The sequence below is a fragment of the Equus przewalskii genome, chromosome 7, assembly GCF_037783145.1.
Source record: "Equus przewalskii isolate Varuska chromosome 7, EquPr2, whole genome shotgun sequence".
NCBI classification, from domain to species: domain Eukaryota; kingdom Metazoa; phylum Chordata; class Mammalia; order Perissodactyla; family Equidae; genus Equus; species Equus przewalskii.
The window spans coordinates 53768352-53794047 of record NC_091837.1 but is presented as its reverse complement, the minus strand read 5'-3'; the positions used below and the strand labels follow the sequence as shown (position 1 = coordinate 53794047).

Genomic DNA, 25696 nt, shown 5'->3' with positions numbered 1-25696 from the left:
GACATCCTCTTTCATTTGCTAAGTTTTATAAAATATCACAGGACAAAAACTTATTTTAAAAGTCACATAAATAAAATATAAATAAAATAAAATAAAATGAAAGTCACATAAATAAAACTTCAATTTTCTTCACATAAGTAAAGCCTGATTGCATCCTCAGGTCAGATGTGGCCTGCAAATTTTTTGGCAGGGGAAGGTGAGGGGGAAAGATTTTACAGTTGAGAACAATTATGAATAATTGCTACATTAAAAATCAGGACATTTTGCCCAAAATGCAAATTTGTGACTTCTTTTGAAAAATTCTCAGGTCTGGTAACATTAAGTCCATTTTCCCAAAGGCCACCAATTGGCTGGAAGTGACAAGTGGCTTTCTCAGTGTCCTCTACCAGTGCCAGTGCCCTCTGAAGTTTATCACTGAGGTCTCAGGAAGGCTGTCAATTGTCGCTTATCATGATACTTGTACTGTTGTTTTCTGAAGGTAGATATGGGGGAAAAAAGAGACGTATTTTCTATACTCTTATCTTTCTCAAAAGCAGAATAATAAAAAGGGCTGGTCTTTTCAACCAACCTGACTTAGGTGTTATTATTCCTATTTACTAACAGGAATACTGAGGCTGAGAGAGGTTAGCTGACTTGGACAAGATCAGACTGCCAGGTTCTCATAGAGCCAAGATTTAAGTGAAGTCTGACCAGCGATTGCCCCCGAACATGTCTCTTCAAATGGCCTTCTCATGTCCGTAACACAATGAAAAACAATGTTTATAGCTTCTTAATCCTGAATGAAAGATATACTTCCTAGGAATTTGTGTTAAATATTTCATTCATTTACATCCTTCTAAAATGTAAATTTTGATCTCCAGCTGGGAAATTTCTGTGGGAAGGAGGGAGCCACAGCACAATCTTCCTCACATCAGAGCAATCATCTCCACACCAGAATCGATGGGTTAAGTAGACGGATGGCTTACATTTGGGGTTACCCTAACTATCCACATACTGATGATAATCAAGTTTCCATCTCCAGATTGGACATCTCTTTTGAATTCCACATCCACATCGCTCACAGAAATCTCAAACTCGCTATCTTCAACAGCAAATTATCTAACTCCACAAACTAGCACTTCCCTGCTGTCTCCATCTTTGTTACAAACAGTGTCATCCACTCTCTGTCCAAACGTGTGTCAAACTCAGAATTCTGCAATTATCTGAGCATATGAAGAATAGAAAATTAATGGACTCCAGAGAAGACAGATTTATAAAGCAAAGAACTACAATACTGTGGTGAGATAACAGATAACAGAGGCACATATCAGAGCCTGTATGCACACAGACGACTCTCCATGCTTTCCCCACGTGGGGAAGTCCGGGAAGGCTCCCTGAGCAAGGTGGAAGGAGGCACTGTAGGTGAAGTGGAAGGAAGGATCCCCAAACGAAACAAAGCCAAAAGCAAATAACCAAAAGCAAAACAAAACAAGCAGAAAACAAGAACTATTAGAGTTCCGAAAAAAACCAATTTGGAAACCACTATTATGGAGAGTGGGTTGGAGGGGTTGTAGAGCTGGAAGACCAGTGAAAATGGTCCAGATGACAGACGAGTGATCAAATACAGCAATAAAGCTGGAGATTGATGGAATGTGAGGGGGAGGCGAAGAGAGGGTGTCTAGGATGACTTCCTGGTTTCTTTCTTGAGTAAGTGGGAGAATCACAAAACCATTAACTATAACGAGAAGAAAAGCAAAGCGATTTTGTTATGGAAAGATAATGACTCAGTTTGGGACATTTTGAACTTGAGGTATTTGTGGGAGTTCCAGGAAGGTACTGCCTATCTCAAAGTTGGAAAGAAAGGACGTACTTGATGCTACCACCTCCACTCCCACTCTTTATTGCTTAATATCCATGTAATCCATCGCCAGATACTGGAAATTCATTTACAGCAGGGACCACTTTTTATTTAGCTTTATATCTAAGTGACTAGAGGTATAAAAACTTTTCTCTGTATGGATATTCAGAGCATCTTTTCTTTCCTCTGTTCCATGAGGACAACCTGGGCATTCCCCCTTATACCTCCTTCCTTCCCTCCCTCCCATTTCCCCCACACCTCAACCCCACTCTAGACTCTAGGGTTTTGTTAGGAAAATCAAGCTAGTCAGTAATATGCTAGTGAGGATTACTACTGAGTGCAACAAAATGAATGTGAGAAAGAAGGATGTGAATTATATCTCAATAAAGCGCTTTCAAAAAAAGAAAGAGGAGAGAAGAGAAAAAAAAGAGCTCAGAGGATAAGGCAGTGGTTGATTTTATTTTACGCGATGATGGTTTTGATGAGAAATAGAAAGAATAGAAATGGAAAGTATAGAAAGAGAAATAGGAAAAAGTTACATTTAAATTTTCAGGAAGCAGCAGCAAACTGTGTAAGGGATATGGAGAAGCTTAGCTATGGGAAGAAAAGATTTTAAAGATAGTTTCCGTGTATTAAGAATACCTCCTGAAAAGGTTAGAAATGGTGTGAAGTACTTGGACAGGATTCTGTTTTACTGACTGTGTTTACTAGAAAGCTCCCTCTGCTGAGAGTAGACCTGGGTAGGGGCAGGCAGGAACACTCACACAGCTAGCCTGGTAAATGTTTATCGAGTGGTTAGCTTGTTTGGTTTTTTTGAGTTTTATTGAGGTATATTGACAAACAAGATATATACATATAAAGTGTACAATGTGATGATTTAATATACATATGCTTCATGAAATGACTACCAGAATCGGGTTAATGAACACATCCAACAACTCATATAGTTAACTTTTTTGGTTTGTGCGTGTGATGAGAACACTTGAGTTCTGTTTTCTATGCACAGTTCCAGTACCCAACACAGTATCATTAACTAGAGTCACTGTGTCGCACTTAGATCCCCAGAGTTATTCATTTTATAGATGAAGGCTTGTATCCTTTGACCAGCGTCTCCAGTCTGCCCCACCTCCCAGACCCTGACACCACATTTTAATCTTCATCAGGATATCTCTCTATATCTATAGCTTGCTTGCTCTATCTATCTATCTATCGTCTGTCTATCATCTATCTCTCTGTCTATCTCTTTCTGTGTCTATCCATATCTGTTAACTGGCTTCCCCAAAACTGATGAGGTGAGCAAATTAACCATAGTTAAATAAATTAACCCCTGCTGTTACTTTCTCTGGAGCAAGCTAAGTAGAATTATCTATACGAAATGCAGCTTAATTGCAAATCAACGCTTGTAATTAGGAATTCTGGGACTTGTTATTTTCAGTTTGAGCCTCATGTTTATGGCCACTGTTTATTAATGCTTTGCATATGCTTTCTGCAACCAGAAACTGCATGAAACTCTCATGTCTCATTTTCAGCGGTTCTGAAGCATAACAGCGTCTGTATGGGGTTTCTTCTCAGAGGCTCGTGTGTAAATTTCAGGTTTGCTTATAACCAATATTCTACATGTGATTATCTTAAAGCCACATCATAATTTGTTAATCATTAGTCTGTGGATTACAGGTAGTTGGATAGCATATATATATTTATTCAACAAATATTTACTGAGGGCCTGCCTTGTGACAGGCACAGCTGTAGGGCCTGAAAGCAGAGACCAATCTAAGCCCTCATGAAAGTTACATTCTAACACAGAGACATGGATCAAGAAAGAAAAATAAGTAAAATGTGAGAGCTGGACGGCAGGATTGAGTAGTTTGTAGTAGACCAATGCTCCCACTGAGACTAACTAGGAGGCCTGGATAAAATGCAAAATCCATCTGTTGAGAGCTATCAGCAAGCTGCAGAATCAACAAGAACTGGAGAGGCTAGTATTCCAGAGAGGCGAGCACCAAAGAAAGGTGAATTTATCTTTTGTAAGATAACTTCACTTTTTTCCCAGGGAACATTTGAAGATACTGGACACAGGTTTGTTGCTGTTAGTGCTGTCCAGTCGATTCTGACTCCTAGTGACCCTGTGTACAGCAGAGCAGAGCCCTGCCTGGTCTTTTTAGGTCATCCTCTCACCTTCCAGTGCTTTATCAGACTATGCTCTGCTGCTATTCATAACGTTTTTGTGGCCAATTTTTTGGAAGTGGGTGGCCAGGTCCTTCTTCCTAGTCTATCGCATTCTAGAAGCTCCAGCTGAAACCCATCCACTGTGAATGATGGCATAGCTTTCAGCATCACAGCTGCCACAATGTGACAACTGACAGACAGGTGGCGTGTTTCCCTGATGGGGAAAGCAACCCTGGTGGAGGCAGTGAGAGCACTGAATCTTAACCTCTAGACCACCAGGGCTGGCAGCGAATCCAGGCTTGGCCAAAGCAGAAGGCCACTGCTTGGGAAGAGAGAAAGTAATGGAGATTTTAGCAATTGCGTGGGGCCAAAGTGACAAAATTAGAGACTGGAGAGATTTCTCTGACTTAAGGTTTCCCTTCAAGATATTTGTCGAGTCCTAAACCTTCATGGGACAGGAAGCTAACAAACTAAGCCAAACCTTCGTATAAACAGAAAGGAGTTTCCACAGTCTCAGGAAAAAAAGGTCTCTAGGGTGAAGGAGCCACAGTAAACTCACCAGGCTCTTAGTTAAAAACCCTAGAAAGTAATCAGAGCTTTGAAATTGTAATGGGAATGCCTAGAGAAGGCCTCACTGAGAAGGAGACATAAGAGTCAAAACCTAAAGGAGGTGAGGGAGCAGGCAGTGTGGCTGTTTTGGAGAAGAGTGGTCCATGTAGAGTGGAGGGCCAGAGGAGGAGTGTGCTTAGCTTGTTCAGGGAACAGCAAAGAGCCCAATGTGGCTGCAGCACAGTGTGTGAGGGAAGGGTAGGAAGAGTCGGGGTCACAGAGATCATGGTGGAGTGTGCAAGGCCATATGAACCACTGGAAAATCTTTGGATTTGATCTAAATGACCTAAGAAGACTCTATTTTAAAAATGTTTTCATTTTGGAATCATTCTGGAGGAGTCTGGGTAGACAAATGTCACGATCTGACTGCTGGATTAAAAAGAGACCAAAATGAGGAGTGTTGGCAGTTGAAAGACTAAGTAGGAGGTTTTGGTTTTTGTTTTGTTTTTTTGAGGAAGATTGGCCCTGAGCTAGCATCTGCTGCCAATTCTCCTCTTTTTGCTGAGGAAGACTGGCCCTGAGCTAACAACCATGCCCATCCTCCTCTACTTTATATGTGGGACGCCTGCCACAGCATGGCTTGCCCAGCAGTGCTATGTCCACACCAGGGATCTGAACCGGTGAACCCCAGGCTGCTGAAGCAGAACGTGCGGCTGTGCCACTGGGCCAGACCCCAATTAGGAGGTTTTTTGAGTAGCCCAGGCGAGAGTTGACAATGGATTGGACTGGGATGGAGATGGTGAGGAGGGGATGAATTCCAGGTATATTTTAAAGGTGGAGTTCATAGGACTTATTGACAGATTGGATTCAGAGTATAAGACAAAAAGAGGAGCCAAGGAAATCTACAAGATCTAAACAATTGAAAGGATGGAGTTGCCACTAATTGAAATGGAGTTGCCATTGTGGGGTGCGCATTTTTCGTGGAGAAGTTCAGGAGCCCAGAATTGGAAAGATTAACTTCGCATGTCTACTAGACGTCTAAGTTAAGATTTCATGTGGCAGTTGGAGCCTGGAGTTCAAGGGAGAGGGCTGGCATAGAGCTTTAGATATGCCAGTCACCAGCATGGAGATAGTGTTTAAAGCCAGAAGCCCAAACGAGATCAACAAGATAGCAAGAGTAGACGGAACCAAAAGAATGGTCCAACAACTGTGTCCTGGGGCCCTCCACTAGTAAGAGAGAATGGAGAGGAGGAGGAATCAATCGATGAGGCAGAGAAGAAAAACCAGAAACCAAGTGAAGAATGTGTTTCAAGGACGGGTGTACCAACTCCGTAACTAAGACAATTAGATGAACCTGAAAAACGCCACTAACTTTAGCAATACAAATGTCTCTGTAACCTTTGTAAGAATACTTTTAGTGAAGTGGTAGGAGGGAAAACCTGATTAGAAAGGGTTCAAGAGATAATGAGAAAAGAAACTGAACACAGTAAATATAGAACAGCTTTTCCCAGAATTTTTTCCATAAAGGAGAGCAGAGAAATGGGGTGTGATAGCTAGAGAGAGAAATAGGATATGGAAACGTACAGATTTCTGAGGGGTTTTTTGTTTGTTCTTTTAGTTGAGTGTAGTTCAGTTTATTTACCATTGGGGAAGACAGAGATGGATTAAACTGACAGTGCAGGAGAGAAGGAGCAGAGCTGCTAGAGCAACATCCTGGAGAAGGTGGGAGGAGATGGGAATGAAACCCAAACGGAGGAGTAGACAGTACCCACGAACAGAGGCACTTCTTCCACAGTATAGAAGAAAAGAACATGTATATGGTACAGATGCAGGCAGGTGGGTGGATGCCACGAAGCCTGTAGAAGTTCTCTTGATAATCTCTATTTTCTTTGTGAACTAGAAAGCTAAGTCAGTAATTGAAAGTGAGGATAAAAGAAGATGTATAGGAGGTTCGAGCAGAAATAAGGAAGTATGAAAATATTGCCAAGGAGAATGGGGAAGTGAATGGGTTAGGCAATTAGACTAAGACTGCGGGGCAGTACTCAGGGTTGCTTAAAGTAAAGATCATGACCTTAAAACGAAACTCTGGAACTTGTATATGAGTTTCTCTCTAGCCACATTCAATTGTGAGTGTGTAGCAGCTGGGAAGGTGGAGAGATACACTTAATGGGGGAGTGACTTTTTTTTAATAAAGATTGGCCCTGAGCTAACATCTGTTGCCAATCTTTTCTTTTTTCTTCTCCCCAAAGCCCCCCAGTACAAAGTTGTACATTCTAGTTGTAGGTCCTTCTGGTTGTGCTACACGGAACACCGCTTCAGCATGGCTTGATGAGCGGTGCCATGTCCACACCCACAATCCAAACCAGTGAAACCCTGGGCCTCCGAACCGGAGCTCGTGAACTTAACCACTTGGCCATGGAGCTGGACTCTGGGCAGTATCTTTGACTCCCCGGGGAGAATCAGCTTCCTAATTTTTGTCAGTCTGACGGGTGTATAAGGATATTTTATGATTTACATATACATTTCTGTTTCTTAAAATACACTTTGTAGGCTTTGAGATTCCTCTGTGGTAAAATTTCTGGTCACACTCTTTGCCCATTTTTTTCTATTGAGGTTCCTATCATGTTTCTATTGATGTTTAGAAGTTCCATTCATGTTCTAGATATTATTCCCTTGTCTGTTTTAGTCATAACTAATGTCTTCTCCCAATCTATCATCTATTAACTTTATTCATGGTGTCCTTTGTTGAATAGAAAGCCTGAATTTTAACATGATCAAATGTATCTTTTTTTAATTTGTTTATGGTTTATGCATTTTGGGTATTATTTCAAAAATCTTTCTCTACCCTGGGTCACATGGATGTTTTCCGATATTGTCTTCTGTTAACTTCATGTCTTTGTCCCTCAAAAAAGTTTAACCCATCTGGAGGCCACTTTGCACGTGGTGTTAAGTTGGGAATCAGTTTTGTTTTCCTCTAATAATAAGACAGTTTTCTTGATGCCACGACTAAATAACTTCCGCTTTTCTCAATGGTGTGCGTTAGCCCCACTTTTATGAGACATTCAGCTCCCATTTCGGCACTGGTCTCTTTCTGAAAGTTAAAACCCATTAGCCTATTTGCCCGTTCTGGTGCAAAAATCACACTAGAAATTCTTGGTAGGCCCATTTCACATTTTAATAAATGTACTGATACGTGTCCGTCAAGTTTGAGAACAGATTAGAAAATCCCACCCTGCTAAATTTGAACCAAGACATCACTTTAACATGCCAACAAATATTAAAAATAGAAAAAGAAGGGGCCAGCCTGGTGGCCTAGTGGTTAGGTTCATGCGCTCTGCTTTGGTGGTCTGGGTTCGCAGGTTTGGATCCTTGGTGTGGACCTAGCACTGCTCGTCAAGCCATGATGTGGAGGCATCCCACATAAAGTGGAGGAAGATGGGCACAGATGTTATCTCAGTGCCCATCTTCCTCAAGCAAAAAAGGGGAAGATTGGCAACAGATGTTAGCTCACGGCCAATCTTCCTTACAAAAAAAAAGTAGAAAAAGAAAAGCAAAAAACTATTTACCAAAAAAATGCTCAGGAATCATTCATTCATTTACTCACTCATCCAACAAATAGTTATTAGCTGTCTACCATGGGCCAGGATTCATGATGCATAGCGCTGGGGACACGGCATAAACCAAGAAACACAGGTCACTGCAGTCAGGAAAATGTACCGTCTTTGGTGAGAAGTATTAATCAAATAATTACTCAAATTTAATACTGTAATTATGACAAGTGCTTTAAAAAGAGGCAGCTGTTTAATCAGGAAGATTTGACCTGGTCAGAGAGGAATTGATCTGATAGGGGAGAAAATGAAAGTTGATATTTTTATGACAGGTGTGAATTAACCAGGCCAGAAAGACGGAAGAAAGTTCCAGATCGAGGAAAGAACATGTACAATGCGCCTGTGGTAGAAAGCTCCTCCTAAGTGTGAAGGTCTGAAAAAATAGAGGTGTGTTTGTGTGTGGCAATGTTTAGAAGTCAGAGGGAGCAGGAGGAGCCAGCCAACAAGAATGCATAGACACAGCCAGCAAGCGAAGACAACAGCAGATGCTGTTGTCAAAACCAAGATCAAACGTTCTAGATGAGGTTATCTCACAGAACGTGAGTTTCTCGTCTCTAGGCCTATCTAAGAAGAGGGTAACATTTCATAATCCACGAACAGATTTAACAAGTGTTTTTCTATTGGTGATTTTTCATCCTTATGGAATGCTGTTTATGTATCCTTTTGCACTTAACTTGAGATTAATCTCTTTTCTTTTACAAAGGAGTCAGCACGATGAAAATCTCAGATGGAGAGTGCCTCTTGTCCTACCCAGTTATTTTATACACCCTCAGGCAGTTCCTTGAGCACGTCCCCTTTCTGTCTTCTTTGCCACAGCATCTCAAAGCCAAGGACCATGCCTGAGACATAGTGGATGCTCAATAAATACTTGTTGCATTAGTTGATCAGTAAAGCAACAAATGGAAATTTTGTAGTTTTAAGGGTATCTTCATTCACAGCACTCCTAGGGGGCATATGTCAGTGGCATCTATGAGGCAGAGCAGACATTGTGAACCATCTCTGCTCATAGTCAACACAATTACCTCAGAATGCATTCATTGACTTCGTTTTATTGAAAGTCTATTAAGGGAAAAGTACTGTAATAAGAATTGATTTATAGTTTATTTCACCCTCTATCCCTTATTTATTTCAAAAATATACTTTGAAATGTCAGCACCAGCCCACTGGTGCAGCGGTTAAGCGCACACATTCTGCTTCGGTGGCCCGGGGTTCCCCAGTTCCGATCCCGGGTGTGGACATGGCACCACTTGGCAAGCCATGCTGTGGCAGGCGTCCCACATATAAAGTAGAGGAAGATGGGCACAGATGTTAGCTCAGGGCCAGTCTTCCTCAGCAAAAAGAGGAGTATTGGCGGCAGATGTTAGCTCAGGGCTAATCTTCCTCAAAAAAAATTAATTAATTAAAACAATAAAAAATATATACTTTGAAATGTAACGGAAATTGAGTTTGATTAGTACACTATGTTTTATTTGAAAAGGGAATTTCAAAGAAATAGGGACAATATTAAGAAATAAATATTGTATTTATTGGACAATGAAACATTTAAAAAACTTTTCTCCCATTATAAAAGGATTCTCATAAAAAAAAATTTGTCCCAATTTTCAAAAAGTACACAACTAGCACAAACCTTGGCACTTCATCCTAGTGTTGCATAGTTAATCCATTTGCATCAGACAAGGTCTGGGGGTTCATGTTGACAGGTGGGGGTTCCAGGATTTGGGAGTGGTGAGTGAGTTAACACTGGGGTTCAGCCCTATCCCTGGACCTGGGGAGAGATGATGGAAGAACAGGAACCAGGCAGCCATCCTGGGGATGAGGTGGGGTGGGGGATATGAGTGGGTTGTAGAGATATGGTAGCACAGTGGCAGGGGGGAGTGGGGTACCCATAGTAACTAACACTTAGGGAACGCTTAGCATATGCCAGGCTTTATTTTGCATGTCTTTCATGGATCATATCATTTAATTTTGCAACAACTCTGAGAGGTAAATAACAGTGCTCATTTTATTGGGGTTATCAGATGTTTTCCTCTCTATTCTCACCTATAAAGTAACTGGACAATGTCCTTTAGTCTTGTTTTTTTCCCTTAGGCCTGTATTTCTTTTGCTTTTGGCTTCCATCTTATGTCATACGCCATGCCGAGATAGATTCGCCCTAAAGATCAAGTGTCCGTGTGGACCCTGCTCCCCAGGCTCCGGCAGCTGGAGGACTGGCAGGAATCATGCCCAGAGCTCTCAGGGAGAACTGTCACCATGTACACATCAGTGAGTAAGAGGGGGTTTTTTTGTTGCCATTAATATGTTTAGTTTCTGGTTTCTGAAATTAGAAAACTGTGAAGCTCGGCTGCCCAGATGGGCTCCACGGGCCTTCCGCTGCTGTCTGTTCATCTCTTTAAGGACAACTGTGGTTCCGACTTTCTATCTGCAAATAAATACCCATTTCCAGCCAAGCTTCTCCAAAAATCCACCACAAGAAGTCTAAATGGTTTAATTTTAGAAGTGGAATATACCATAGACAGCATCCGGTATTACTTTAATTATCTTACTTAATGAATGGGAGTGCTGACACCTGAGAGGTTACTTGAGCAGCCCAAGACACAAAGGAGGTTGCTCCTGAGTTTGGGTCCCACGCACCCTTTAATATAGTACAACGGAAAACCGGTTCAAGTCAGCAGAATCATCTTCACAGCCAGAAGACATTCTTAAAATAACAAAATTCCTCTACTCATATTGCATTTCATGTTACACCTGTTGTTTCAAAATTGTATTACAGAGGAATCCATTTCAGTGACTACATTGTCTAGTCCAAACACATTGAATAAATTGAGATGCTTGTTTAGAATAAGTAGTTTATATTTCATTCCTTTGTTTAGAAAAATTTCATGATGAAACAAAAAAAAATCAACTTTTAATAGCCTCAATCAGTTACCTAGTGTGAAAAATGAAAATAAATATCTAAGATGAATTCTTTTCAAATTGCTCTTCCACCCTTTCCTGGAATGAGAAAAAACATGAGCCAGCCTTAAGGCATTAAAGGTTAAAGAGTAGGCAAGAGCATGGAAATGTCCTATTGTCAAGGACGATGATGATGGCCTGAGAAGATTTCCAGAACCTACAACCAGCTTGCTTCTCCATCCTCTGGAAAGCTTCATGCCAGAGATTATGATGTCATCATTAACAGGAGGAGGTGTGTTTATAAAATCATTGCTGGAAAAACATGAGGGTTAAAAAATATGGAAACAGAAGGATGTCAACTATAGCCTCATGCTGATGACCCAAGCTTATTTTACCAACAAAGGTTCAATGATAAATTTTGTGAATAGGGATATGAATAGAACAGCTCAGTGTGTGTCATTCACTGATAAAACAGAGCGTGGGCTTATTACATAGAATGTAAGGCATGTACCATTTGACATTACGTTTGACTTTAAATATATGGTCAATATTATACTAATTTTGGCTCTGTGTATAATGGCATTAGGATGGTAAATGTTCTCAAGAACTGAAATGGCGTGAGTGTCATGGTTGGCTCTTGAAACAGGTTTCTCCAAACACCCTGGAGGAGACAAAGCAAACCAAATGGAAGAGACAAGTTTCTCCTTTGTGGTCAGACTTCCCTGGTTTAAACCCGTAATTGAAAAGAAGTGGAAGATGAGTCAGAGTGCCCTGTCATTGCTTTCTGAAGAGCTGCAAGCACACTGCCTTTATATTGTAATCTTCCAGGGTAAGTGCTGCAATATTTCATCCAGTTTAAGTACACTTCAAACCAAAAGGTAAATTTTATCCCATTCTTTTTCTTTTCTTACCATGAACTCTGGTTTTGGTGGTAGGAAAGAAAGGGAGAAATTTCCACTCTATGTCCAGGAGTCCAATTTAGGAGATAAGTTATGACGGCCAATGGTTGGCTTTAATTGTGATAAGGGAGGGTCTTGGAGAAAATTAGTAGCCCATATTTAGTCAACATCGAGGACTCAAGAGATGCATTTTCCATAGTAATTCACACTTGATTTTGTTATTTTCTTTTAGCCCGGATTCCATTATTTATTTATTTACTATTCTCTTAACTTATGGTAATTTTCTCATATCTTTGTTATATTGGCCATGAAATTTCCAAAAAAAACCTCCCAAGACCCCAAAGAAAGGTGTGGCACAGATGAAAACCCCGTGTGAACTGCCCTAAGATGTCTGCAGTGAATTTACTCCAGCAAAAAGCGTGTAAAATAGTCTCCCTGGGGTCAACCCTCTAACAGTTGGGCTGTGGGCAGCCGTGACAGAAAATCCGGCCTCTCCAGCTCCCGGACGGCCTTTGCGGGTCTGTAGCTGCCCCCAGAGCGGGGCCCGCAGTCGGCCGAGAGGGCAGCGCGCAGGGCGGAGCCGGGGCCGGGCGCGCGCTCGGGGAGTGAGTCTTTGTACAGTCAGGGCTTCAGCTGGGCAGGGCCAGCTGTTAATCCTGCAGGCGGACACCGGGGCGGGGGGGCAGATGCGGCATATAGGTGGCGTCCGCTGGTGAGAAACACCTAGCGCAGGTAAAAGGGAGGCGGCGAAAGGGAGTTCCCACCTGTTGCGTTCTTAGAGAAATGAAGACTTGAGAAAATACCAAGGAGGGGCCGATCGGTGTCTTTCGGACGCGCCTGGAGCTCCACCCTCGGCCAGAGGGAAAGACCCTTGGGTGAGAGGCAGGAGCTTCAGAGAAATCGAGAAGAAAAGCGCCTCTCCTCGCGCTGCACCTCTTTCGCCTCACACTCTTGCGCACCAGCCTGTACCCGGCCGCGCGGCCCCTGTGCCCGCCGAGTCCTCGCATCCCGGCCTCCGGGTGCCTCGGCAGCCGACGTGTCCCCAAGTCCTCCCATGGCGGCAGCCCGACCCACGAGCTCCGGGAGCGGGGCCCTCTGCCGGCTAGTCCTGCTGACCCTCACGGTGAGTGGCTGCCCGGCCACCGGCCTCCGGGAGGGGGCTCCGACCTATTGTGGAGAAGGTGGAAACTTTGGGAGCGGGGGTGAGTGGGGGTAGCGGGCAAAGCGGGGGTTAATGGGCTGGCTGAAAAAATGGAATTGGTGGGGGTGGGGGAGGGAAGACAGAAAGAGGATGGCGACCTGGCGCCGCGATCCCCAAGGCAAGGCAAAGGGTGTCTCCGCAGATGGGATCAGCGCACCAGATAAGAGACAGAGGCACGAGTTGTAAACGCCCATCCAAAATCGTGGCCGCTGGGCACGAGCGGGCCAGCGCCGTGTGCCAGCGCTGCCCCTCCGCGCCTCTCGCAATTCCCGGGGAGGGTGCAGTCCAGCTCGGCCGCAGCGCGGGGTTCAGGCGCCGGAGAGGGGGAGCCGTTGGGCGGACGCGACGGGAAGCGCCTGTCCTCGGGGAAAAGAGAGGACTCCGGGCTTTAGGGAGGATTGCTGTGTGTGTGTGTGTGTGTGTGTGTGTGTGTGTGTGTGTGTGTTGGGGGGAGGTGGTCTCAACCCTCTGCGCGTGAAGATCGTAGGTGGGCGGGCCCTACGTGACCCTTTGTGTAAGTTCTGTTGTTTCTCACCACCTGAGGTTACTTTCTCCTTAATTTGTGGGGAAGTGATCATCCTGTTCTGCCTTCTGCTCCCCACTGTGGCTTCTTCCCCACCTTAAGGAACACAATATCAAAGACCCTGCCTACCCAGAGCTGGGAGCTCAAGCGGGTGGCCTTATTTGGGGCGGGACTACTGCCTCCCTGGCAGAAAAGACTGGGATCTCATTGGAGGATCAGAAGTTCCCCAGTAAAGGAATTCAGTACGAAGGAACAGCCCCTGGGAGAGTTTGGGATTAGAGGTCCCCCAGACTGGACGTCCTTGGTTCCCTGGAAGGAGAGAAGTTAAATACACTAGGTGCAACAGAGGCCTCAACTGGGTAGCGTCCTTTCATGTTGAGCCTCAGGTTTGGGGGCTCAAGTCGACCTTAAAGGACAAGGGACAAACCTGGAGAACAGACAGCAGTAAGATTCCTTCTGGGAAAGGTGGAACTGAGGGACTGAAATAGTCGGATAATTTTCCTTTCTCGACTGCTCTCATTTTACAGCAAATTCCTTACATTTTTAAGTCATGAAATTGTAATTGTTACTATCATTAGAATGTCTTAAGAAGCTGCACAGGCCAGAAGTGGGGTAGAGAGAAAAAGAGCGCTGCCTCTGGTTGCAGCCCGCATGCTGCGGCGTTCTAGCTGGAAGGCTTGGTGCGAGTCCCGCAAGTTGTTCTGACCCTCTTGTGCATATGTGTGCAAAGCCCTGCCAGTCTCAGCCTCAGATGGTTGTTGTGGTCGTGAGCCTCGAGTGTGATAGAAGATGTTATTAAATAAGAGTGACTTTGGGGGACACGCTTTACATTTCCTCCTCTCCACACACCCAAGTAATCCCTCACCGTTCCCCAAATCAGTTTCTCCCGCTTCCTCAAATTGCGTCACCTCGCACGTTTCTTAATTACTTGAACTCTGACCTCTGCCTAAACACCGAGTGAAGCTTCTGGAAGATCATCAGGGATCTCCATTGCTAATCCAAATCATACGGTTGCACCTTGTAGATTGTGCCTTTATTCTTGAAATTCACTCCTCTCTTCTTTTGCCCTTCCTGACCACCCAGAATTAGACTCCCTATTATAAGTCCTGTCACTCAAATATACAGGTGCCTACATTTACTAAATTTATGTCGCTAGCGTGCATGTGCTCATTGAACAATGGGCCTTTTATCTCTCTACTGTGAAGTGTGCCACAGCATTATCATCTTCCCAAACAATGTTGCTTTTCTTCTAGTGTCCGGTATTTCAATAAATGACGCTACCATGTACCTTGTTCCTCAAGTAGGAAGTTTGGAAGCTGTTTGTTTTACCTTCCTCACTGCTCCCCTCCCCAAATCCGCCATTAAATCCTACTAATCTGCATTCAGAAATATCTCATGGATAGCTTTACTTCCATCCAGCACCTCTGCTGTTACTTTTTGCTATTACAAATAATGTCACAATGAATAAACTTATATATATGTCATTTCATATATGGGCAGGTGTATCAATAGAACAGATTACCAGAAATAGGATTGCCGGATAAAAGTGTGAATGACTGTATAATTTTGTTAGTCATTACCAGCTCCCTCTCCTCTCCATAAAGGTCGTATGTGTTTACACAGAAAGCTATGTTATGACACATGGCATAGCACATCATTGAGGAGCATATATATATATACACATATAGCATATATATACATTAAGACATTATTTTAGATAGGAAAAGTCAACAATATATCAATTCTCACTAAGTTAAATTGTAAACTTTATGATCATATTATATATATATAGTGGGAGACTACTTGATCTAGGCAGTCATTTGGCAAAAGGTAAAGTTGAATTCATACCTCATGCAGCACACTACAGAAAACTCCAAATAGATGAAAGATTTAAATGTAACATATGATACTATACAGATAATAGAAGAAAACATGGTGAATTTCTATTTAAATTTGGAGCCAGGAAGTCCTATTTATGGCTCAGCTTTCAAAAGCCATTTATCAAAATTGAGAAAATCAGCTATGTTAAAGTGTGTGCACGCACACACACACACACACACACACGTCCGTGGCAAAAAACTAAACCAAACCAAACCAAAACGTCATAAGCGAAGTCAAAGGTAACTGATACACTGGAAAAAAGCTATTTGCAGATCATATTTTAAAAGGCTAATCTATTAATATATAAAGAGTTCCTGTATATCAAGAAGTCAGACATGAACATGGATGTGAGAAATTAGCATAAAGTAATAAAAATAGACCATAAAAACATTTTAGCCTCACTCATAATCATAAAAGATGAATTTAAAACTACATTGAAATCTCATTTCTCATTTGGCAAACATCCAAGAGTTTGGAGAAATAGAAACTCTCATAGATTGTTGGTGAGTGTAACAAAAAGTTACAACCTTTATGGACTATATAGAGTTATATAAGATGCAAATAGAAATTATTTTACTTCTTACTTTTTAGTTTGTGTGCATCTAATATCTTTATATCTATTCACATACCTGCATTGTTTTAGTTATTGAGACTTCATAGAATCTTTTAACATTTGCTAGGGCTAATATCCTTCTATTGCTTTTCTTTTTCCTAATTTTCCTATCTTAACTATATATTTTTCCTGATGACCTTTTAAATCAGCTTGTCTAGTTCCAGAAAAAACACTGTTGAGATTTTTATTGGGATCATAAAGTTTAAAATTTAACTTAATGAGAATTGATATATTTGTGTTGTTTATTTTTCCTATCCAAAATAATGATACGTCTTTCTTTTTGTGCAAGTCTACTTTTGGGTCCTTGAGAAATATTTTCAGATTTTTCTCAAATAGGCTTACATGTTTCTTGTTAAGTTTACTCCTTGGCATTTTCACTTTTTATTGCTTTTGAAAATGATTTCTTGTCTTCTATTATATTATTTAACTGGTTTTATTTATGTGTTGGAAGACTAATGATTTCTGTATTTTAGTAGTTATTTCTGCTCCTTTACCTAAATGATCTTATTATTTTGTGGTAATTTATTGATTGATTTGCTTGGATTTTCCAGATAAACAGTCATATCAAATGCAAATAGAGATTTTTTTTACCTCTTCCTTTCCAATTCATATGCCATCTAATATTTTCCTCTTGCCTGATATACCTTAATATAATGTTAACTATAAATGATGACCTTGGAAAGTCTACTTGCTTCTGAATTTAGTGGGGATGCCTCTAGTGGTTTCCCATTGATGTTGTTATTATAATATAATATAAAAATCATATTGAAGAAGTATTCATCGATTTCTGTATTTTGAGGCTTTTCAAAAATATGTAAATAGAGTTACTGAATTTGGTCAAAGGTCTTTCAGCATCTGTGGTAGTGATCACATGCCAGGCCTTCTTAAAACTAATTTAATGGCTTGAGGTTCCTAGACTAAGCAAGTGATGTAAATGTGGACCACAGATCCATGCTTGAGCTGGTTTACTTCTGACTCAACGTTACAATGAAAGTTTAGTATTTGAGGTCCCAGTGGGTGGCTCTTCTCTCAGATCTTATGTGGCCCACGCTTTGATTTCACTCTCAGAGGCCAACAAACCAGAGTCAAATCTTTTCAGATCAGAAGTTGTTTCTGGGCTCCTCATACCACTCTGTGTTCCAGTTTTATCCTCAGCTTTTGCCTAGCAATTCTTGCTAAATGGTTTAGGATGGTTAAAAACTGTATCCGTCATTTTTAGTTTTGGCATGGGAGTTTGTCTGAATGACCTAGTTGCCATTTTTTGAAATGAAAATTGTTACCCCCTGATCCGTTCTCCACACTGGCCAGACATACCTTATTCAAATAGAAAGATACTTAGGTAGTTTATCTGCTTAAAATGAATCTGTGTTTTCTTATTGTCTTTAGGAAAAAAAATCCTTATACTTTGTTAATGCTGTTCAAAATCTGTTCCATGCCTACTTCTCTGAATCCATGTTAGACTCCTGTCACCCTTGTGCTATATGCATCAGCCATTCCCGATTTCATTTTCAGCTCTGTGTCGTCTCTGGGCCTTCGAATGTGCTGTGCCTTTGTTTGGAACATGTCGACTCTGCCTCCTTTTGACATGGCTAATTTGTGGCCACTCTTCAGCTGACATCATCTGTCTCTTAAACAAGGCTTGTTCCCAATGCTCTCCCATAGCACCCTCTACTTCCCCATCACAGATTCATCTTACTTCATTGAAATGGCAAACAGGTCATACCCTTGAATTGAATGTTTCATGAGGATCATGTTTATTCTGTGTCTGGTGCGTAGTGGAGATTCAATAAATACTTGTTGAATGCAGAATGAATGGACGTCCAGGACACCGTTACCCAAAGTTTTGTCTTAATCTGGCCATTTCTCCCCTTCTCCACCATTTTTACCTTAGTCCAAGTCCCCGTCGTCCCCCTCTTAGATTCCTCCTGTAGCTTCCAAATTGGTCTCTTTGCTTCCACTCTTGCTCCTCTGTAGTCTGTTCTCACATAGCCACCAGAATGCTTCTATGTAAATGCTCTCCAGATTACGCCACTTCAAAGCTTCTAAACTACTGTTGCTTCTCTTCGCACTCAGAATAAAATCTGCACTCCTACTACAGCCTTTTAGACTCTACGTGATGTGCCCCTGCTTGTCTCTTTACTATCATCTCGCATCACTCTTCCCTCACTGTGCTCTCCCACTGTGACCTCCTTTTTGTTCCTCCAACACACCAGGTGAAGTCCCCCTCCAGGGCCTTTGTTCTGTTTTTGCTCCATCTGGAAGACTCCTCCACAGTCAGTGAAGTGCTTTGCTTCCTCATTTCCTTCAGGCTTCTGGTCTTCCCTTTGTCACTCTCTTTCCCTACTTTATTTTTGTCATGACATTTGTCTCTTGGCATTATGTGACCTTTGTCCATTTGCGTATTTTTTTTTGTCTCTCCTTCTAAAGTAATCTCCACGAGGTCAAGGACTTTGCTTTGTTCACTGCTGTAGCCTTTAAACACTGCCTAGCACCTAGTAAACAATGATTGCTAGTGGATGTATGCTTTCAGTCACCTGGAGCTGGCCTCCTCAGTTATCCGGTTCTACTGCTGTTCTCTCTCAACTCAGCAGCCAGTGAAATTCTTCTCATCTTTTAATTTCCAATCCAAATACAGTCTCTTCATTGAGTCCATCGGTAAATTCCAAATGAAATGTAATTTCTGCCTTGCCTGATCCTTCACATGTAATTTAAATCGCATAATTAAAGTTTCTTTCTTTCTTTCTTTGATTGGCCCTGAGCTAACATCTGTTGCCAGTCTTTCTCCTTTTTTTTCTTCTTCTCCCCAAAGCCCCCCAATACTTAGTTGTATATTCTAGTTGCAGGTCCTTCTAGTTCTGCTATGTGGGATGCTGCCTCAGCATGGCTTGATGAGCAGTGCTAGGTCCACGCCTAGGATCCGAACCTGCAAAACCTGGGGCCACCTAAGCAAAGCGAGTGAACTTAACCACTCGGCCATGGGGCCAGCCCCCAAAGGTTCTGTAATGAGTATTGGAAATGAAAATTTTCGTCCAAATTTTGATGATTTTAATGTATGTTTCTAGACTTTTTAAATAACAGTGTAAATACTAGTTAGCCACCTTGCTTTTGATCAAAGGCCTTTGCAAAACTGTAGAAAAACATTGTGATCTTTCAGACGTATCCAATGTAAAATTTCAGAGAGAACAAAATTAAATTTCAGTATATTCAAATGTTGTATTGGAGGTGGTTCACCATAAATCACTAACTCATTTAAGAAATTTTAAGTGAAATGTTTTCTAAAATGACCTTAACTCTCATTTGTGAGAAGATGCACCTTCAGATGGCATTCAGATTTAAAGTTATTTGCCTGTTTATAGGGTCATACATAATACTCTCCAAGTCATTCCAAGGCAATAAGTTAATGCTTCTCTTTAAAAGCATTGAGATTTTGTTTAGGATATTATTAATTTGGTACCATAGCTCATCCTCAATTGCAAATCAATTGAAACAATTTGCTGGTTCATCACATTTGTTTTTGTTTCACTTTTCTATTTACATAACTGGGCTGCCTTCCTAATGTTTTTTAACACTCTCACAATAGGTTGTCATTGGTTTCTCAGTATACCCACTGAGTCAGTCAATGGAGTGACTGTTAACTCCATTTTACAGAATAGAGAGCAAAGCCCAAGAGGGTGTGGAATTCCGAGTTGCTTTGTGAAGGGGGGAGCCATGGCTCTCAGTCTGTTGTTTTATTCTTCGCCTCCACACAATTTTTTCTGATTTCTTACTTACTCCAGTGTATGTTTTTTATTTTATTTTGCCAACTATATAAACTGCCTTATAATTATATAAATTTATAATTTATATAAACTATATACACATGAAAAGGAATTTTTATGCATAATATTCATTTGATATTTTAGATCTTAATATTTGCCTGTGATGCCTGCAAAAAAGTGACACTGCGTGTTCCCTCCAAACTAGACGCTGAGAAATTTGTTGGCAGAGGTAAGAAACTGCCAAAATATGTAGTAAATCCTAATTTGGTGTGATCTTGTAACATTAGTGTAAATTTTTAGAAAGATAACTGTATTGGAACTAATTGTTAAATCGAATATAATACATTACCATTTATAATACATATAGAGTCATTCCAATGAAAGGAAGTTTGGGTTTTATTGAAGAACATGATTATATGAAGCAGATAAAGTTTAGTTTGAGTAATAAAATTATTATTAATGTTTATCCTAGATGAAGGATATGGTGTATGTTATAATATGCTTCTATGAAATTGAGAAACAGTATTGAAGCTATTTCTTGAGTTATTGTTTGGGGATTCTCATCCTAAAACATTTTGGCATCTCATTGACATTTACTTGCACATATTATTTTTTATCAATTTTTTTTTCACGTAACTCAACTGTGAAAAGATCAGACCAATGAGAACAGAGAATGTGATGACTATTAACAATAGATGTAAAGAGTTCAGTAATATTTTGATTCAATAACTGCTGATTTTCATCCTCTAGATTCTGTTTAACTTCCTTCAAGTGTCCCTATGTGTTACTCTATGGCTGATTTCAGTTAATAAAGAAAAACTTTTTTTGGTGTCAGTTTAAATATTCAAACATTGGAGTTCACAAGCCTTTATTTCAAGACAAGTATCTCTTTTTTTTAAAGGTTGTAAAGTACGTATTATAAGTGATGTATTTAAATACAATTTAATTAACCATATGATTTCATATGTCCTTTTAAAAATGCAAAATTTATAAGTGTCAGTGTAATTAATTTTAAGTTTTTGGCTCCCTCACCAAATACATAGATTACTGTTAAAAGTCCATATTGTTTTATAGACTGTTTTTACCTTACAAATGATTTTTATGTATGTTTTCCACAGTTAACCTGAAGGAATGCTTTAAATCTGCAAATCTAATTCGTTCAAGTGATCCTGATTTCCAAATTTTAGAAGATGGTTCAGTCTATACAAAGAATGCTATTCTTTTGTCTTCAGAGAAGAGAAATTTTACCATATTACTTTCCAACACTGAGAACCAAGAAGAGAAGAAAATGGTTGTCCTTTTAGAGCATCAAACAAAGGTATACCAAACTAGAAAAATGAAATATAGTGAAATATTTTCTTCACGTGTAACTAAAATTACCAGGGAAGATGTGGAATCAGAAAGGATATGCAATAGTTTGCTTGAAGAAGAATGGAAAACATGACACAATTTAACAATGTTCAAATGGAAAAGGGTTGTGCAACATAGATTATTACAGGTTGTAATTCCTTTTCAGTTGGGACATAAAAGGAGAAACTGGGATATGTTACAGCATAAGAACTCGAGGGACACAAAGAAGTATTTCTTGATCTTTACTGTTGAATAGATTTCCAAAAAGAAACCTTGAAACTCTATCTCTGGAGGTCTCATGTATCTTAGACAGCACATTTTGTAATCTTAGAAAATAGATGACTATTTTAGGTTGAGGTTCAGACCTCATGCATGCTTATTATATTGTCACACTCAAGATCAAAATGACCTCTATTCAACCATTGGCCGTTACTCACTGCCACAGTTTGAGAGTTGTCACCATGTTTTTCTCCTCATTCTGACACAGATCTCTCTGTTGGCCCCCTGGCTCTTCCTAATTGCTGGTGAGTGGAAGATGCTTATGCTAATTTAGAAGAACACACACTCTATTTTCTTTACATATCTCTCCTCCCAAGTTTTTGCATGGCAATATGGCAACAGCAATTTTTATTTTCCCAGTTTTGCTTCTAGGCTTCCAATTCCATCTCTCTTCCTTCCATATTTCTACCAAGTTATTTTCTCAAGAGATTGCTGTGCTAACAGGGCAGTTATTTCTTCATTGTCTTTTTGCAGTGTTGATATTTAGTGTGGTTTTCAAGCACCACCATGGTTTTACACCTCCCCAGCTAATCCTCATGAGAGGAGAAAGATGCATCAGAGTTCTAATGTTTGAGAATAAAGTAGTCATTGACTTTATCATTGTTTTTCTGTCTTCTCAATTGAGGTACTAAAGAAAAGACATTCTAAGGAAAAAGTTCTAAGACGTGCCAAGAGAAGATGGGCTCCTATTCCTTGTTCAGTGCTAGAGAATTCCTTGGGTCCTTTCCCCCTTTTTCTGCAACAGGTACAATTTACTTTTCTTCCACTGTGAAAGTTTATGGGTTCCATCTTTTTTTTAATTTGGACAATGAGTATGCAGTTATTTAAAAAATAGTTGTGTATGAATATATGAATGAATGAGTAGGTGTATTATATGTTTCAATATATGGATATAAATATATATCTTTATACCTACGTATACTTTTTGAAGTTTTAGTCATGCAAAGGTCATTTATAAAACTGTAAAACTCATCTAGCACTCTCAAACACATGGTTTCTTAATGAATTTTCCTATCAGCAAGTGCATCACAGAACCTGGGCATAGTCTAGAAAACCCCCAAACGTCTTCCATAACAAAGGATGAAATCACTGATAAATGAACAAATGCCATAAAGGGCAAAGACACATACACCTTTCTGTTGCTTATGTCCAAGTCCACTGCTTAAATCACACCGGCTCCACATTTTCTCTCCTTTTTTAATTTTACTGGCAACCTACGCGAATCTTCTTGTCTTCTTCCACTGTCAGTGGCCAGTAACATTCAGTCTATGACTTGGGTTTCTTTTCCCTCAGTTCTTGAAATGGTGAGAGAGTATCTTCCTTTGTATCCCACCAACAAATTTAACGCAACTGAGAGAAGAGCATATTAAAGTTGAGAAAGAAATTGCTAGAAAATAATTGTTTTAGGCATCCTGATATAAGGGGATGAAAACAACTTGGAAAAAACTTGCTTTTTGAATCAAAATATCACACTTGCCAGGATAGTACACCATTTCTATTCTCATTTTTCCCCCCTCAGCTCTTAGAATAAAGAAGATGCTGACAAGTAACAAAAACTAATTAAGAAAGGCGTTTTCCAAGTTTTTGCTCCACAGACAATATACTTTAAACCCAGTGTCTTAAGTATTATGTTATATATAATAAAAATTCAGGTTTAAAAAAATTGAAAAAAGGAAATTTTACATGCTCAGAATACTTTGTTTTCTAAGACAGAAAAAGTCTTAAATGTTTGGTCCATATAGGCACCATTTCGCCTTTAAAGTTATTCTGGAAAACTAAGATGCTACTACATTATTTTCCTCAGGCCTGGCTCATGAAATTTCCTGATTATTAGGTTGCCTTATTTTATTGCTGCTTTTTATTCATATATAATAATAAATTAAAGAGAGTTATTACTCATTGCAATAAAAATGGCAATGTGATTGCATACGTTTATGCATGAAAGTTTTGCTGAAATAAAAAATTTGTCTCTTTTTATATAATGTATACTTTCTAGATTCAATCTGACACAGCCCAGAACTACACTATCTACTATTCCATAAGGGGGCCTGGAGTTGACCGAGAACCTAAAAATTTATTTTATGTAGAGAGAGATACTGGAAACCTGTATTGCACTCGTCCTGTGGATCGTGAGGAGTATGAATCTTTTGAGGTAAAGTCTAAAGTTTACATATTGTATAAGTAAGTATTAAGCTTGGCTGTTTCATCTCTCATTCTCAATTCATTTGCCTTCTGAGTTTGTCATCTCTGCTCTGGCTATTTCTGGTAGCACAGACTTAACTTGAAGCAAAAAGAATTTTATAGAATAAATAGTGTTAGGTTCTACTGGATTGTTCTTGGTATTGTAGTTTTACTATTTCTTTTCAAAAGAAGAAAAGAGCACCACTTTGAAGAGTAGGTATTTAGTTGGCAGAAAAGATCTGTGAACCTCCGTGTGGTACAGAGAGAGATCCCATAGGAGGTAAGTGAAGTGCAGAAGTTAAGCCTCAGTACTTTTCCAATGGGAGAAAGTTAACTTGTGGTGAGCAAATGAGGAGTATAGACAATGCTTAACTAAGATTATTCAGTCTTTTTATCAACTGATTAACTTCCCATGGTGGAATGAGTTAATATGTAAGAATTTAATCTAACATTGTGTTGATTTCCCAACAAGACCTGGTCATTTTCCTTAACTCAATTTTAATTATTTTACATCTATTTTGAATTAATTAATTATTCATCAGTAGACTAAGTTACCTGATTAGACATGCAAATTTTGAATGAAATATTTAGATTTCGAACTGCCACAACATGGCCTTCTAAGTACCTGTGATGTTCTGCTCTTTCTATGACAGCTGCTATTAGGAAAATTGGATTTGAAATTTTTCTTGTAAAATCAAAAGAAATAAATTGCTTTTCACATAACAATTTACAGCCATTCATCTGTTCTATTTCAGACTCCTCCTTTTTGAATTAAAAAATTCTTATGAAGAGAATTATATCAATTTAACCATCAATATGCCTTAAATCCTAATTAGTAGAACATAGGATAGTATTCCAGTTAACTGCACCTGGGGAATTTGGAATCCTCAGAATTTAACGTTAAATAAGATCCAGAAAGTTGTATTTTAAATCCATGCATGTAAAACTTTCAAACAAAATGAAACAAGATAATCCTCAAGACTGTTTTGGGAAAATAATAATAAAAACAATTGAACTCATGAACAACAATACAACAATGGTGAGGAAAGCAAAATTATCTGTTGTGATAGTAGATAAATTTAAACATGGAATGTTATACTATCCCATGAAATTAACCACCTCTGTGGCACTAGGGTTATGTCCACATCCCAAAACAATGACACGTGGTGAAACTCACACTGCAAATGCAGAACAGTCTCCAAATCAAAGCCAAAGCATGTTTGAACCATATTTCATTTTTCCTTTTTTTTTTCTTATTTTACTCTCTTCACAGCTAATTGCCTTTGCAACAACTCCGGATGGGTATACTCCAGAACTTCCACTGCCACTAGTAATCAAAATTGAGGATGAAAATGATAACTACCCAATTTTTACAGAAACAACTTACATGTTTACAGTTTCTGAAAATTCCAGAGTTGGTGAGCACCTACCTTGACAATATATGGCAGAATATCCTGCTAGCAAGAACAAGGGACTTGCCAGTCAGGCTGCTGTGGGTAGAATTGTACTCAGCCCTTCACTAGCTGTGCACGTGACCTTGGGCAATTTTCCTAGTGGATAAGCCTTAGTTTCCTTATCTGTAAAATGGGATGTCAATGTGCAAGATTGTTATGAAGATTACAGGAAGCATAACACATGGAATGCCAAGCACAGTGCCTGAAAAACAGGAGTTACTCAAGAAATGATACTTTGCTTTCCTGTGTGAGATAAAACAGATACTTTTAAGATACTGTACTCTAAAAAGAATGTCTTTGGGCAACTGAAGTCTTAATCTTGTAAGGTGTACTGGTGTTCAGTAGTGATTAAATGATTGACAGTATTCTGGGCATTATTACAAAGGTGGCTGAGAATAATACAAACGTTTTCTCAATCTTATGAAAATGGGCCATTTCAGCTGGAAGTCAGAATACAGTTTTCAAGTCTTCCTCTAGACAGATCTAACTAAAGGAAGAATTTTCA

General features: G+C 39.9%; 1 protein-coding gene across 4 annotated transcripts in view; it reads left to right on the top strand.

Moving 5' to 3' along the window:
- The first annotated feature begins 11789 nt into the window (after window positions 1-11789).
- The window catches only part of DSC2 (desmocollin 2), a 34061-nt gene continuing 20154 nt past the window's right edge, over window positions 11790-25696 (top strand). For 2 of the 4 annotated variants that reach the window (XM_070629831.1, XM_070629833.1), the window contains exons 1-6: window positions 12491-13074; window positions 20072-20156; window positions 21046-21245; window positions 22191-22301; window positions 23553-23708; window positions 25011-25155. In XM_070629831.1, the coding sequence (XP_070485932.1) occupies window positions 13006-13074; window positions 20072-20156; window positions 21046-21245; window positions 22191-22301; window positions 23553-23708; window positions 25011-25155 (766 nt within the window). In that variant the 5' untranslated portion in view covers window positions 12491-13005. Of the gene's footprint in view, window positions 13075-20071; window positions 20157-21045; window positions 21246-22181; window positions 22302-23552; window positions 23709-25010; window positions 25156-25696 lie in introns of all 4 variants that reach the window. The other 2 variants (XM_070629830.1, XM_070629832.1) reach the window with 2 other exon arrangements.